General features: G+C 41.5%; 1 protein-coding gene across 4 annotated transcripts in view; it reads left to right on the forward strand.

Annotated features, from left to right (window-relative positions):
* Nucleotides 1–1,970: 1,970 nt before the first annotated feature.
* The window catches only part of LEPR (leptin receptor), a 44,093-nt gene continuing 29,982 nt past the window's right edge, over nucleotides 1,971–16,081 (forward strand). Inside the window, exons 1-5 of one of the 4 annotated variants that reach the window (XM_030032385.2) lie at nucleotides 1,971–2,098; nucleotides 2,387–2,447; nucleotides 7,458–7,516; nucleotides 10,242–10,550; nucleotides 11,597–11,714. In XM_030032385.2, the coding sequence (XP_029888245.1) occupies nucleotides 7,477–7,516; nucleotides 10,242–10,550; nucleotides 11,597–11,714 (467 nt within the window). In that variant the 5' untranslated portion in view covers nucleotides 1,971–2,098; nucleotides 2,387–2,447; nucleotides 7,458–7,476. Of the gene's footprint in view, nucleotides 2,099–2,386; nucleotides 2,448–7,457; nucleotides 7,517–9,166; nucleotides 9,262–10,241; nucleotides 10,551–11,596; nucleotides 11,715–16,081 lie in introns of those variants that run through there. The other 3 variants (XM_030032384.2, XM_030032386.2, XM_030032387.2) reach the window with 3 other exon arrangements.

Below are 16,081 nucleotides of genomic sequence, written 5' to 3' on the forward strand. Positions count from 1 at the left end.
TAATACTTGAAATACTCATTTTAATGATTCAAGGTCAGGATTTAAATTTAGTTCTAGTTATTAATTTTCACTGGCAATTTCTTCAGTATCGCTCCGGATTTTTACGTTAAACAAAATCTTTGTGATAACAATCCATACATAGTTGGTATTAAAACATCGTAGAAGAGTAGTATAGTAAAGAAGAGATGAAAATAGTTTCTCTGCATCCAGGTTGTTCACAGAAATGTGTAGTTTTTACAATAATGGGAAATAATTACCTGTGTCAACCAATTGTCAAAACCAAATTGCATTGCACTGCTTAATGTGTCATTTAACAGATGTGTATCTGAATCGGATTCTTTTTTTTTGGTAGTAATCTTTGTCCTTCTACTGACAAATAGGCATGTTTGTGTTATGAATAATAATTCACAACACTTATGTTTATAGTTCTGTGAAAATTCAGAGATCCTTGGGACATAGAATGAATAGGTTTAATAGCCAGAAAGCATTCCCTGTGCTTCTGGTTTATGTTACCTTTTACATTAATAATTGGCTATTTTGTACAGCCTCCACTGTTAAAACCACTAACTGGAATACTTAAGCTGAACGTTAATTAAATTCCTAACAAAAGTTTGTGTGGATCCAGACAGCACTGATTGTTCCCTGAAGGTTCTCTATTTAGGTAAAATAGTCCCACTCTGCATTAAAAAAAAAAAAAACAACAAAAAACATAAGGAAATTTAATGACGGTTCTTCTATAATAATCATAGCCTAATGCATTATCAGAACAGGAAATTTTGAATACCCGCTCTCCCTTCTCCCTGAACCTACCCTGGACAAACTCCTGCAACGCCTCCCATGCCAAGCAGCAGTGTCACGACAGCCGGGCGGGGAAGCGGCGCGAGGCTTCACGCTCAAGGAATGCGTGCAAGCCTTTTCTGCGAAACCACTTGTAATCTGTGCGCTTTACGGAAGAGAGAAGTGATGCCATGTGCCTCGACCGACTTCTCGGGGCGAAGCACTGCGGCCTAACTCCCCGTCAGCCCGCCCTGGAAGGGGCTGGCGAAGGTGTGAGGGAGCAAAGGGCGGCACGGCCCTGGCCTGGCTTTGCACCGCGGCGTAGCCGCTCTTCGGTTCGGGGGGACTCACCTGCTCGGGCCTGGCCCTGTCCTGCGTCCGAACCCAGCGGGTCCTGCCTGTCCACGGCCCTCGCTTGGCACGCGTCGCACCTCACTGAGAGCTCTCTGAAGGCTTAAATTTTATTGTCTTCAGTGACGTGCTATTGGTAAGATATTAATTAGAATCGTTAAGTTTGGAAAAGACCTCTAAGATCGTCAAGGCCAACCGTCAACCCAGCACCACCATGCCCACTAAACCGTGTCCTGAAGTGCTACATCTATGCATTTTTTGAACACCTCCAGGGACGGTGACTCCACCGCCTCCCTGGGCAGCCTGTTCCAATGCCTGCCAACCCTTTTGGTGAAGAAATTTTTCCTAATATCCAATGTAAACCGCCCCTGGTGCAGCTTGAAGCCGTTTCCTCTCATCCCATTGCCGGTTTCTTGGGAGAGGAGACCAGCACCCCCCTCGCTCCAACCTCCTTTCAGGTAGTTGTAGAGAGCGATAAGGTCTCCCCTCAGCCTCCTTTTCTCCAGTTCCCTCAGCCGCTCCTCATAAGACTTGCGCTCGAGGGGAAACACACACAGCCCCCAAACGCCATTCCCTGCGCTGTGAGGGGGCTCGGGCCGCGTTCCGAAGCCCCACCGCCCCCGCCATCTTGTGTGTGAGGAGACCCCGACCCCCCGGGGCGGGGGTGTTACGGGCCGTAGCGGGAAGCGAGGTGGGGAGCGGGAACCGGCGTCTCCCCGCCGCCGGCCGGCCGTGAGGTAGAGCGGGGCGGGCCGCGCCGCCCCCGGCGGGCGTTAGGACGAGGCGGGGCCGCGGCCAGCACCGTCCGGCGGCGGCGGCGGCTGCAGCGCGGGCTCCGGCGGGGCCGCTGAGGGGAGCGGGCGGGACGGCGGCGGCCGGGGCCGTCCTGCTCCACGGCGGGCGGGCGGGCGAAGGCGGCGAGACACGACCTCGGGCTGTCGGTTAAGACTCCGGGAATGAAGCGAAGTAGGTCGGTGAATTTACTATTGTTTCTGTAATTTGCGGCTTTCCACGCCTGACAGCCGCGGGGCTGGGGGGGGATTCCCGCCCGCTTTCCTGCCGGCCGGGTTCGCGGGGCCGTGGGGGGGTGAAGCGGTCACCCCTCCGCCCGGCGGGCCGGCTCCTTCCCGCGTGGTAGTGGGGAAAAGGGAGGGGGGGGACAGCCGAAGGGTAAAAAAGAGCTGGGTGTTTTTTGCCAAAATACACGCAGAGAACGGAACACAGCCGGTGGGTGAGCCAGCGGTCTTTTCCCTCACAGATCAGCTCTCGAAAGGACCAGGCAACTTTGGAGGTTGGCGTGGTGTACCCAAAACAGACCTGTGAGTTTTTTTAATTTTTTTTTTTTTTTTTTCTTTTGAGGCTTAGTGTCTGAAGCAAAAGAAAAAAGAAATCTCCCCGAATATGTGTTGTGAGTCACTGATGCTGCAGAAGCCATTATATTCCGTTCTGATAGAAGAGCACTTTGGAAATTTAATGTTAATTATTGACACAGCATTTATAAATAGAGTTTATAATGGAAACACCGAGAGCCCTTAACTACCAAGTGTGGCTGTGATATGAAGGAGTTTTAAGTGCCAGATAATTACAGGACCTCTGCTTCCAGCTGCACGTAAGGAAAAACTAATGTATGTTCATCAGTGAGAAACAGCGAGAGCGAGCGTTTATTAAAAACACTCTTCCCTATTGCCGACTTAAAATCAGGAATATTTATGAAACTTGAGTGTCTCAAATTGTGCGTCATGAGCGTGCACAAACTTCACTACTAGTGGAGATGCAGGAGCAAACACAACTGCTGTGCTGCTGGATCCTCTGCCTTCCGTCTCTGCCGTGGGCTGGTGAAGGGAACCTGTCTTTGAGCAGCGTGGGTGTCTGTGAAATGAGGGGGTGCTTTCAGTACAGTCAAGAGAAACGGTACAATCTGGAGAAACCCTCTCAAGTTTGGGACGTTTTGCTGTTGAGTTTCAGAAGAGAGGCTCCGTCAGCAGACTTGGAGCCTGGTTTTGTAGCTGTGCTGTTGTGCACAAGTGAGACAAGGGTAGCTCTGCTGCTAGTTCTACTGTACTTGGTGTGTGGGGAGACGTGCAACTGGGGTTGCCTCGGTTAAAGCTGTAGTATTAGACAGCAAAATTATTCAATGCAAGTCCTATTCATTGCTAGTTTGTATGTTCCATTTATCTGAACTCTTTATTTATACTGTTTACGCATCTACTAAATGACAAACAAATGCAATGAAATTCCATGCCCAGGAGGGCTGACCAAGAACCACTGGTCTTGCCAAAACCAGCAGGACTGGAAAGTCCTCCGTGCCCTTAAAAAGCAGGCCAGAAGACGCTGTGCATAGGCATTATTACTAAAATATTTTTATGCTTTATAGAGATCTTTTAAATATTTAAAAACAGCTGTAGTGGAGCGCTTGCAAAAGTCAGGGACAGTTTGTATGCTTGCAGTATTATGTTCCTGTTTCCCATTAATGAGCAGCTGTTGTTGTTTTTTGGGGAGGGTGGGAATAAGAAAAAGAAAAAAAGAACTCCAGACCCTGTATGTGCGTGTGGGACATTACTTGAGGAAAAATGGGAGATCCTGGCAACTGAGTTTGTATACATTTCTGCAGGCTTTGAAATTGCTCATTGGAAACCACTAATATGTAAGGTTCTGATCTTCCAACATTTGCTCATTTAGTCTCTTTGTCCCTGTAAAAACCGGTGAGAATTTCACAGTTGAGTTTATTGGTGTCAGGGTTGTGCTGCTCCGCTTAGTTCAGGACTTGGTTGTAGAGGCTTGGCACTCTTAGTCACCAGTGCCACCCTCTGTTCACTGATGTTCCAACTGGACAGGTAGACCTGCCTCATACTGTAGTCCTCTTTGCATTAACCCTTTTTTTTTTTTGTGGTTCAGAAAGGAGACATGCAGAAATGTAAGTTGTCAGGACAAGAAACTGAAAAAAAAAGGCGGCTCCAGAAGGAAAAGGAAAACTTGCAGTACGTTTTCCGTGCCCAGTGAGCAGGTGTTTGTGGATCACCAGCCGTGCTTGTTTCAGGCTGTGCTGAAAATGTTTCCCATGCTAATACGCCCATGGTTTGTATGACTTCTCAGCCAACGTGTAAAGAAAAATGATCTTACTTTCATTGGTGTCCTCCTTGCTCGTTGTATCTGCTGTGTTTTGTTTTTTAATTGTCAGGGCAAAGACTCTAGTTGCTGAAGTTTCTTTTGTGGTGGTTAGCATGCAGAGGAACATACTATTTACCTATGAAGTGGGAATATTTCTTGTACGCAGCAACAGTGAAGTTGGTGGTTTCAGAATGCAGCATGTTGAGATAGATGTGTTAAATGGGGCCTTGATTCCTTCCGTTTGTATGGATACTTCCCCAGCCACACGTAAAACCATTTGTCCTTGCTGTGTTAACTTACTCTCTCTGGGATGGAGCTATAGTTACAAGTTTTGATAATTCTCCTTTATTTAACTTCCTGTTCCTGTAACACTTCTTGTAAAACTTATATTCTTTCTTACAATGAAGTTAGGAATTCTGCTGAGTTCAATATTCTCACTAGAAAAGATGCTGGGTAGTCCTGTCCAGTCCAGTAGTACATTCATCTTGTGCTGGGAATTATCTGTAGATGCCTGTTTTTACCCAATTCCTGTGTAAAGTTTACACAAGTGATACCGAACTTCGAACAGAAAAGGAGCTAATGCTGGTGACATGCAGCTTACATTGCTTTTTTACTATGTACAGTGCTGTTTTTTGTTCATGAACATTGTTGGAACCAGGATTGAAAAATAACACCTTTGTAAAAATTGGCAATAAAATGCAATAGAAGTAGGAAGAGAAGATGTCTCGAGCTGTATTTCTGCTTTCTGGTCCAAATATTTTTAATTATGGTTAAATTAGTGCTGATGTCAGAAGCTCTTTGATTGCTCTATCTGGTCACTCTTATGACAGCAGGAAGTGAAAATGCCTTTATCTTCAGTAGGCTGCATAACTATAACTTTCCTTCTTTGTGATGTGTGTAGTTCTGGGGATCTGTAGTTGCTTTCTTTTCAGTCTACAGTAGGTATTGCTTGGGTGAAACTTAACACAGCAGCTGCTCTTAACGCAATTAACTCTTTGTCTTCTTACTTCCAGGAACAAATGGGAGATGACGCTTCACATTGTGCTTTGAAATAGTACAACGAAATATGTGTAGTTACGAAAATAGTGGCTCTTTTCCTTTAAACATCTAGGAGCAATAGGACTAAGATATTCGGGTGACAGCTTTTGCTTCTTGCAGTGCCTGTGATGGGGAGAGCAAGTGATGGACCATAACTTTATGGATTATTTAGAGCTCTTGATGGTGGAAGTTTTTTACTTGTTTTGAAAGTGAGAGCTTTAAAGCATTTGCAATAGCATCCATGACATATTGGTAACTTTATAAGCTTTTCAAATATATGTCTGATTTTCTTGTACAACATATGGAAGTGATCTCTGCCAGTTTCTTCCTGAGAAGTGGTTGAGCTATGAACAGCAACTTTTTGTGTTGCACCTTTAAAAGAGGAACATGGACTGTTTTTCATTAAACCATACGTTTAATAGTATGAATAGTGTACGCTTGTGTCAAGTAAATGATTTTAAAAGGTTTCTTTTTTTCTTCAGTCAGAAACTTGGGAAGAAACTATATAGCTTCCATCATAGGCTTTTGGAAATAATCCCAGCCTGTATCTTTGTGAAATGACTGACTTAATAGAAGGTTGTAGCTAGATAATTCCTCTGGCCTTCATGGCTCACCTATTAGGAAACAGACTAATGGAAGAGGCACAGGTAAGGTTGTCCTCCTAACAGCTGTGCTGAGAGGCAAATTTTCCTCTGAAGTAGGGGTTGTGAAGTGCTGCCTTTGAAATTTTGAGCTTTTCTCTTTAATTGCTCAAAATGTAACTTAAAATGTACTCTGATTATAACCGGGGTGAATGGGGAGAAAAGTGGATGGGACTGACTCATCTTGCAGACCAAAATGAAGATGGTCTGTGCTGAAGAAATGGCTTGCCTTCGTCTCCAGCCCCAGCTAAATTTGCAAGGGCTTTCCTTGCGGGAGAGCTTGCAGGGGGACAAGAATACTGAAATATTGTAACTTCACTGGTCAGTTGTCTGCTGCTTCAGCTTTGCCTATTGCATCACCTCTGCTTTAAGCCATGGTCAAGGCTTAAAGCAGTGTCAGGGTCACTGGATGGTCATATGAAAGTCTCTGGTGAGGGCAAAAGGGAGAGGAGGGATAGCTCCAAGCAGAGGGTGGCTTTCCTTATTGTAACCAAATTCTTTGGTTTTATTAGCAGCCACTGGTTCCTCTGTGGGGCTGACCCTCCACTCTGCGGAGGCTTGTTGAGGCACTGCCCTGGGTGAGACAAAGGGGATGTACTCAGACTGTGCACTGACAGGAGTGGTAAAAACCAGGAGGGAATCACCCTTTTTATCTCCTTCTGGTCTTCTGTGTCCACATACGCTTTCCTTCGAGGCTGCAGAGCCAACTGCTGTGTAGCCAGTACAGAGACTCTCCCACTGCAGTAGTCTGTACGTATTGTACAGTGCATATATATGTATAGCACAGTACATGCACCCCCAAACTGAAAGGTCAGTGGATTACCTAGTGTTGGCACCAGTTCTTTTAGCAACATAGAAGTTCTCAAGGAAATTGTTCTCAGAAATATTTAAGGAATGAGAATACTTTGGAGGGACTCCCTAAATATTATTTCTTGCCCCAGCATTCTCTGTCTGACTTGAGCTGTAAATTTTACTAATCGTTCAGTTCTGGTTAACTACAACAGTAACCAAATTCTGTATGTTTTACTCTGATATCCTCTACTGAGCTTTTTTTAAAGTGTAAAAATGCTTATATTTAGGTTTTAAGAGAATTTACATAACTATGGGATGAACATAAAAAAGAACAAAATACCTGAAAGAACAGTATTGAAATATTACTATAAAGTTTAGTGAAATCTTCACCGTTGAAATGGGTGCCCGAGTGGATGCTGCACTTCGAAAATTGAGTGTCTCTTGGGCCTTTAGGTTGTTTGGATTTGTAGTGCCTTTCAGATGACCAAACCCAGAAGGTGAACAATAATCAGCAAAAGCTTGGAGAAATGAGGTATCATCTAGCTCTAACAATGAAAGAAGAGCTGTATTGATATTTAATTGATATTCTAAGCAATGCTTTTTTTCTCAAATGACATTCTGATTTTATTCTTCCTTTCTGCCTACAAAGGTGTGAGTATCAAATTAACTGAAGTGCACCAAAATGAAACCCTAGTGAAATAATAGGCTGATAATTATCACCTCTCAGTTAATTTTCTATATGTTTTTCAGATCAGCTCTACAAAACAAGATGTGTTGGCAAATCGTTCTGACCATGTTTGTGCTATTGGGTAAGTTACTAACAAAATAAGTCTGTTGGAAATTATGTAGAATGAAGAGTAATCACCATTTCTGTTTTACAGTGGTGTTTCAAGTCATGCTACTGGATTAGTATCTTATCACAACATGCAACTAGAATATACAAAGGACCTGATGTTATCATTGTGCGGAATTGAAATGTTGACATTCTCAGGGTTGTGCCTATGTGTCTTATCCCAAAAAGCAGTGCAACTGACTTTTAAGATCAGAAAACATCAGTAGAAAGTATGTGGTGAGTCAAGATGCATTCAAATAAATGCCCCAGTCAAAATTTGATAAGGTAGAAGGTCATGGGCAGTTTGTTTTGTTACCTTAATAGGTCTAAAAGCAGAAGGGAAAATCCCGGTTCCATCAAAACTGCAAAGTTTCTGTTTAGTTTGGTGTAACCAGGGTGTCACTTTGAGTTTGAGCTCTGCTTTTTTAGTTAGCTGACATTCCCGCTTTCATGTGCACAGTGCTGTTAAAGGGTGCTCAATTAACTGCAAATGTTGGGTATAATAAACTGGTTTTCTAATTGGGAAATGTCTGTAACAGTATTGGTGTATGCTGTTCAGGGACAGCTGGTGTTTGCCTTTCATTTTTTTGATTAGAATAAGAACTATTTAAAGACTTTTGGTGATGATGCTCAGGGAGAAAGCAGATGCTGTAATCCAGTGAAGTTAGTTTCAAAATTTGTGTCATCTTGTATCTTCACAAAAGATGAATAAATCATTAGATTTCTATATCTTTTCTATATACATATACATCTTTATCTATATCTATCTTTTCTATATTCATATGCATCTATCTTTATCTTTGTATATACGTGCCTTTATCCACTCAAGTACAATTATCAAATACTGTGTTGTTGACATTCTTTTTTTAAACACCTTATGTAATCTAAACATATTGTGTACCTTTTAATTAGAAAACCTGGATGCCTCAGGGAGTTTTTGTTAGGCCTCAGAGCAGTTTGTCACTACCTGATGGCCTGTAATGACCGAAAGTCAGTGTATCTGTTGAGTGGCCATCTCTCTCTGATTCTGAATAAGCAAATAGCCATGGCTGGCATCTTTGTAGCCCTGTTAACCCAGACATGAAATAAACCACTATTTGAGGGACAGAACTGTAAGTGATGGCCTCCTGTGTGTCTGTATCATGGACAAACGGTTACACCTGTAGCAGGAAAACATTCTTAATGCATGCTGCTGTTTATTAATGGGTATTTAAGAGCTATAGCAATCCTGTGCTAAACGTTCTGTATTGTAATGTATTATAGTTGTTCTTTTTTTAAGACTTCTGCAGAAGTGCTAAGTAGCTGCATGCATTTTGACTTTATAGGATTTAATTAATCCCGTGAGATTGTCTGGTGTGATATGTGAGGGGCAATCTCTTTAGAAAAAGAGATGACTGGCAGGAATCTCTTCCCACCCCCCAACTGACGCTGTGGATTGGGTAGTATGGGAGTTATCTGTCCTGCTTCATAGGCAGTCATGTCACTTACTCTTTTGTCCTTTTTTAATCGTGTATTATGGACTAATAGTCTGTTCGGTCAACTGAATCCTCCGCGTGCAGACAGGAGGCCTAATGAAGCTGATATTTACAGAGGCACAAACTCTGTTAAATGAGAGTGGAGGAAAAAGCAGAACCCTTCAGGAGTCTGGCAATACAAAATCTGTGTAAAGAGAAAACAAGTCGCTTTAACACGCTGCATAGTAACACAGTGTCTGCTTTTAAGGTAGCATGCATGTACTTTTTTAAAAGCTTTCATTTTGTGTTTTTATATTATGTAGCTTATGCTTATGTGCTATTAATCAAACAGTGGTAGAGAAATGCAGTTTTTCTTGTTTTGGCTATTGCAAGGCATAGAGCACCAATTAATTTCTATCTAAGGAACTGCTTAAAATATTTATGCCCTTACTAAGCTAAATGCAAAGTGAACAAATGACCCACATGCCTTTCTGTAACTAGAGCTTTAATCTGTGAAATTCACGCAGTGTTTTACAGTAAGCTGTTTCCAAAACCGACATGCTCATAATTCTCAAAATCATTGTTAGCGTAATTCAAGCTATGACTTACCAACAAGAGCTACAATTGTGGTCAGAGCGATTTTATTTTGAAGAATCTCAGTCTGATGGAAAAGATTATTCTTTTCCTACATCTCATTTCTCAGATAATGCCCTGGGGTTGCGTCGTCACATCCAGTCATATATTCTTGTAATACTATTCTTTGGTATTTAACAGTTACAAAGTGACTGTGTTATATTTACATGGGATTATTTTTCCTACAGTAATGGAGCTGTGTTACAAGAGCTGGATTGCAAGTGTCCCAGTGCTGCAGGGGGAGATGAGACTCATACCTGTATCATGTGTGAACTTAGGTTTAGGATTCACTGTATTTTGAATTAATATAAGCTAATTTACCCCAAATTGATGCTTCCCCTACAGTCTTGGTCTTGAAATATTTTAAGAGGTTGAAAAAACAAAAAGTTAGGTGTAGTGACTTTGGGGGAAAAGGCTGGCATCTGTCAGTTGTGACACCAGTTCAGAGGGGATGTTTTTAGTAATTTTGTCTGCAACTCAGAGAATAGTCCCTGGAAATAGTCTGATTTTTATGTAATGAACGTGTTTCTATATAACATCAGCCACTGCCTTTTCACTGTCAAGTAATATGAACATTTTATTTTATTTCCAATATCTTTGCCTTTATATTTGCAGACTTTCTTCAAATGGCAGTTGCCCACTGTATGGTCCATCAAATTGCTCCCAGGAACTTTACATTACCCTGTATGCTGCTGAATGAGACATTTTTGAGTCCTTTCTCTGCTGGAGTGGTAGAGAGCTGGTCTGGTTTGAGGAGAGACCATGGAGCATCCGAAACCAAGCCTCCCTTGCTAATGAATGAAGAAAGTTTTCTGTGTTGCTTTTGGAGTGATAGCGACATTGATTGTTCTTTGTACAGAGCAAGCATGCAAGCAAGGAATTTTATTCCTTCAGAAATAAGTATCTCTGCTTCTCAGGAAGTAGGTAGGTTTTCCATTCAAGGGCATAAAAAGTTACTTCTTCAAAAAATGGTTGGGGTATTTTGTTGTTTGGGAGGAGGGGGGGTGGGTTGTATTAATGGATATTCATTTTTATCCAGAGCAGACAACATAGTATGGTAAAATCCTTCCTCACAGAAGTCTGTGGTGGAAGATGAAGGAGATTGTATAGCAGTTTCAAAGGGGGGGGGGGGGGAAAGTTGGCTGTCCTTCTAGGGAAATTCTGAATAAAATATGTAGCACTGCATATAAGGATGTAAGCCCAGATATTCAAAGGTGTTCAGACGCTATGAGAAATATTTTAAATATTTTTGTGGATATGGGCTTTAAACTCCTTCAGGAGGTGGGGGAGATGGAGAGCAAGTGCCATTTTTTCTGCCTGGATTGTGATGCCTTAGTAAATATCTGTACATGGATTAGATTGAATTACTTCTTTCCTAGGCTGTTTTTCTCCTGTAAACCACAGTCTCTGAGCAGCATAATGGCCTGTTGGCGTACTGCTATCAGTGGCAGGAATCTCATTGACCTCAGCAGAGTAGAATTTCATTTTACAAGAACTGTCCCATGGAACAAATAATTCTCTGTTAGAGACTGCCACGCTAAATTTGTTGCTGTCGTGTATGCAGTACAGCTGCATATATGTGCACAAAGTGTATGCAGTACAGCCATGTAGAGGCTGTACCAGTTAACAGTAGCAAAATCTTCAACCAGCAGCAGCAGCTTAATTTCTTTCTTCCCCTTATGGCCTTGTCTGTAAATCCAGGTAAAATATATTCCTTCTCTAATAATTAGAATGCAGCAGTATCACATAGGTTGTTAGCCGTTTAAGTGTTTAAGGGCATATACTGGTGCCCAGTTCAGCAAGGATTATTTGTAAACATTTGCACACTTGTGGTCCAGCCTCATCTTCATGAATATGTTACTTGTCTTCTCTTTGTAAGTGAATTTTATCCTGGCTCTTCAGTTGGTTTTGTTTTGTTTTGTTTTGTTTTAATGTAGTTCAGAAATGTTTAATCCCTTTCTTTTGTTCAGATTCAAATTGGAATATTGAATGTTGGATTCAAGGCAAGCTGGACCTATTAGTTTGTAGCCTGCGGTTTTTGAAGTTGTACTTGAGAGCCGACGTGAAGGTTAATCTTTCATATGCTGTGTAAGTACAGACTCTGTTAAATTTGTCACTGTTAGCATTAGAACTCTGAAAGCATTTTCTAAAATATAAACATTGGCCTCAAGCTCACAGCACAGTGGTAGCATTAGCTTTGCAAGCAGATGATAAGTTATGTACCTTTGTCTTACCTAAAAGTAATATTGGACAATATGGAAAGTTTATGTTTCTGTCTTCAAATGAGAAATAGTTGGAGTGGAGAATCCCCTTCCTCTGTCCTTTCCATGTTTCTTAAAATGCTTTAATGAAATCAGTGTTGACTTGCTAAGATATCTTTGCTGTTACAGTTGCTTAATGTTAATCTTGGTTCTGCCTTTTTTGTGCTTTTGACCATAAAGCTCTCTCTGTTGAAGTAATTATGTTACTTTGCATTTAAAACAATGCCAAATGCTACTCTAACCACATTGATGCCTCTGAGAGACACCCACCTGTGCAGTTGTCACTGTGGTATTCTCTGGAATGGTAATAGATGGTAATCATCCTGACTGTGGGGTGGGCAGGTCTTGTATACATGACCTGCCTGATTAGATTGTAAAAAGATCTGTTTGATTCCACTTACGAAACCACACTGTTTTTTCTGTATTATGGATAGGTTGGAAGGAATGGCATAAACACACAGTCTTAATTTCCTTAGGAAACAGGATAAACATAAATAGTTGAATTAGCTGAATTTACAAGTGATGACTTCTACTTAAAAAGCCAGATATCACTTGCCACATATTATCCCTGTAGTCAGGGTAGAAAGCAAGTGTATTGACTAGTAATAAATATGGTTGTTTAGTTGACATAATGCTTTAAAGCTGAAATCACATTTTGAGTGGGTTCCCATTTCCAGTGTTCCTCATTAGTTTGATTTCTGAAATACCATTATGTGTGTGTTTGTGGGAGAAGTAGGTCTGACTTTGCCTCTGTTCTGTCCAGCCTCAACTGCAACAGAAAAATCTTTGCCAGTAATCCTAGTGTAGTAATCTCTATATTGAATTTTTTTGGTATGCCTAACATCTGTGGAACAACAGATTTGAGTCCCAGCTGGGATGAAGACGTTCTTTGTGTTATGAAGGGAATTCAGTGAGTGTCATGCAATTTATGAGAGCAGGCCCTATGGACTCACTAGAGTCCTTGTGGCATTTCTGTATTTGATTACTTTTTGCTGCAAAAGAGAGATGCAGTGCAGTCCCTGACATTGGAGAACTTGTTTCACTTTCCAGGTTTCATATGAATATTTTTCTTTTAGGGTCCCTGTGTTCTGGGGGAACAGCTAGCAAAGTATTTCAGATTTTGGTAAGGTGACAGGTTTCCCTGCTGGCTTGCTGATACCTTAACATTTTGTTCACATGAGCCAAAATACCTTGAAAACATTCCCAGTTTTAAAAATACGCATTCCTGGCATGTGTTACTCCCTGGGAGTCTGGAGATCAAGCCAGAATTCTCACATATAGGACAGGCAATGTACAAAAATAATGACCTAGAAGAATCTACAACAAAAAATCTTGGGTCTTCAGCAGCTTTTATTATTTTCAGCATTAAAGAAGTATCCTCTTATTTTACACATCCACAGTTTGCCTGCTTGTAAACGATATCAAGTTACTTTTGAATAGAGAATGTTTTGTTCTGTCCAAAACAGTGTTATGACAGAATTCTGTAAGAAGTTTAAGCGAGGGTAATAATAGGGCTTTTACCTTCCCTAGCAGCATGTCTTTGGGAGGAGAAAGATTATTCTGAAACTTAATTAGACACATTAGGTTGACTGTCTACCAAAAGTGAATGATCTTTCCAGTTGTGTGTATTCTAGGAATGCTGTAAACCCTGATGGTTAATTACATTAACTGGAATCACTTAGCCTTAGGGATCCTTTCGTAGTGACACAGATGAATGCTGCCACTTTAATTTTGAGCACCGATTATAATTTGCCCTTTCAGCGGATGGTGATGTATACGGTGTACTCATATTTCTGACCTATTTGAAGTACCTGTGAGGCTCTCCTTCAGTTCTGGGCCTAGGCTCCCATGCTTTTAAGGATAAATCATGCAATTTGCCTCAAGACTGGTGGCTTAGTTGAGTGCATCAGTTACACATTGAGCCTTCTTCAGCTGGAGAATATTAACCTTTCATTAGAGACTTATCCTCTCATGAGCTTGGCAGCCATCAGATGTTCTGCAGTTTAACAGGGCAGCTAGTTCAAATAAGTATTGTCCTAGAGCTACTATATATATAAAATACGTTGAGATATAATTATTGAAAATCCTTAGAACCTCAGACAGCTTTGCTCCATCAATTCTTAATAAAGGTAGCACTTGCACAAACACAGTATATAGAAATATTGAAAGGAGAGTTACAGTGGTGACCTTATTTCTGATATGCTTCAACGTAGCTACCTAAATGTGATGTTGTACCTTTCCTGAAATTAGAGGAATTGTAGAAGTTGATGTATTTCTTCCTAAAACAATTTTGACCTTTTGTTTTTGGTTAGGTGTTCCAATTGCAAGAAATTGATTGAAATTCACTAAAGACATTCTGCAGTGTCTGAAGCCTAGAAGTTCATCATGGGGCCACAGATTAATTTAGCATAAGTAACGACACCTTCTGAAGTATGGTTGAATTGTGCACCAAAATACAAAACATTTAGGAGGTGTTAACTTAAGGTGTTGACTAAAAGAACTATTTGTGCACAACTGAGAAGTGCAGTGTTTGGAGTGGAAAAGAAAAGCAACCCTTGGACACATGCCCTTGTTGCAATGTTAATTACTTCTGTGGTTCAGGGCATGCAGTATATTTTCATTCCCCCCCCCCCCCCCCCCCCCCCCCCTTCTGCAGTGTCTTATGCTTTAGTCCCATGTTTCCAGCTTAAAGTCACATTGCCTTTGCGCATTGTCCCTCCCTTCTCTGCCAGCTGTTAAAACTTTAGTCCAGTTCACTAGTTTTCTCTTGAATCTCAGAGGTGGGCTCTGGTAATCTGTTCACAGAAGTTCATATGCTTAGTACCTATCTGGTTTTTGCTTACCTCTCTGTGCCAAGACAAAGCTCTCCAATTCCAGCAGCCAGCACTATAAAACTGAATGGGGACATAGTATATACTCATATATTTTATAAGCCCATAGTATATACTCATATATTTTATAAGCCCTCTGTCTTTCCTTCCCCCCACCACAATTTGGATCTAGCTTAGATCTGATCACTGTTGCATGATGTAAAGTGCTTGTTGAACCGGGATTTATAGCTTCTCTCAGTGTGCTGCAAGTCTGATGGAAAAACTCCAGTTTTTAATAGCCCATTGCTTTGTTTTAAGTTTACCCAAAATTTCTCCTTTCATTCTACTGAATGAAGTCACTGACCTCTCCTGAACTTGTGAGGGCTTTAGAAGCCTGAGCTCCTCTAAAGTCAGTATCCACAGTTTAGGAACAATGGTTATTCTGTGACTGGATCCATCTGCAGCCAAACTGAAGATGACAGGCTGCTCGTGCAATCCCAGGCTGCCACAGTTCTCCAAAATACTTTGGCTTTCTGTTGTTTTGCTTGTAATCAGGTCTCATACATTTAGCCCAGGCAATTTGGAGTAAGTTAATGTGGAGGCCTCTCACAATTATGCCCTCCATTGATCTATTCTCTTATCCCAAACTCAATTTTGTGAGATAGTCCCTGTGTCTTGCCAGTTTGCGGAAATGCAGAGCTCATTACCCTGTTTTTTGGTATCTGGCTATCTTCCTCCAGGAGTGGACCTGGCATCTGATAACATAGCTTGGTCTTTCCCCTTGCTTTGCCCTGGTTGCCTGCAGAGGTGGCGAACTGTAAGAGAAGTCTGCAGCGTAGAAGTGAGATACTGGTAATTCTCTGTCACAAGGGGTGGAAGACCTGCTTGGCATGGAGCCACAGGGTTTTCCTCCAGTTACACTTGCATTCCAACACACAGCATTTTATACAGTAAACAAATGAAAAGGTTTGTGTGGTGGGAGCAGGGAGAAATAACAACCTATGCCTGTTTACTCCCAAATAAGTGGCCTTTGAAACACAATATTGGCATAACACAACATGGGGAGGAGCTCTCTAGCATTTTGTTTTTTCACCTGTACACAGGTGGTCTTCTGGGTGCAAATGAGCTCAGTTTGACAGTTAAAAATTGAAATAATTATTAGGAATGATTAGGAGAAAGATGGGGGTGGCGGTAACTGCTTTCCAGATAGATCAGATTAAAGACATGGTTTGTTGAAAAGACTACATTCTTATGGATTGATTGTGGGTTTTTTGAGACTAATAAAATCTGCGAGCAGCAATAAAAGGCAGAGAAACTTAAAAGAAAATTCTGCGAAGTCTTTGAAAGGAAATTCAGGAGAAAGAAGTGGAGCCACAACTATAAA

Source organism: Aquila chrysaetos, chromosome 12 (genome assembly GCF_900496995.4).
Source record: "Aquila chrysaetos chrysaetos chromosome 12, bAquChr1.4, whole genome shotgun sequence".
NCBI lineage: Eukaryota > Metazoa > Chordata > Aves > Accipitriformes > Accipitridae > Aquila > Aquila chrysaetos.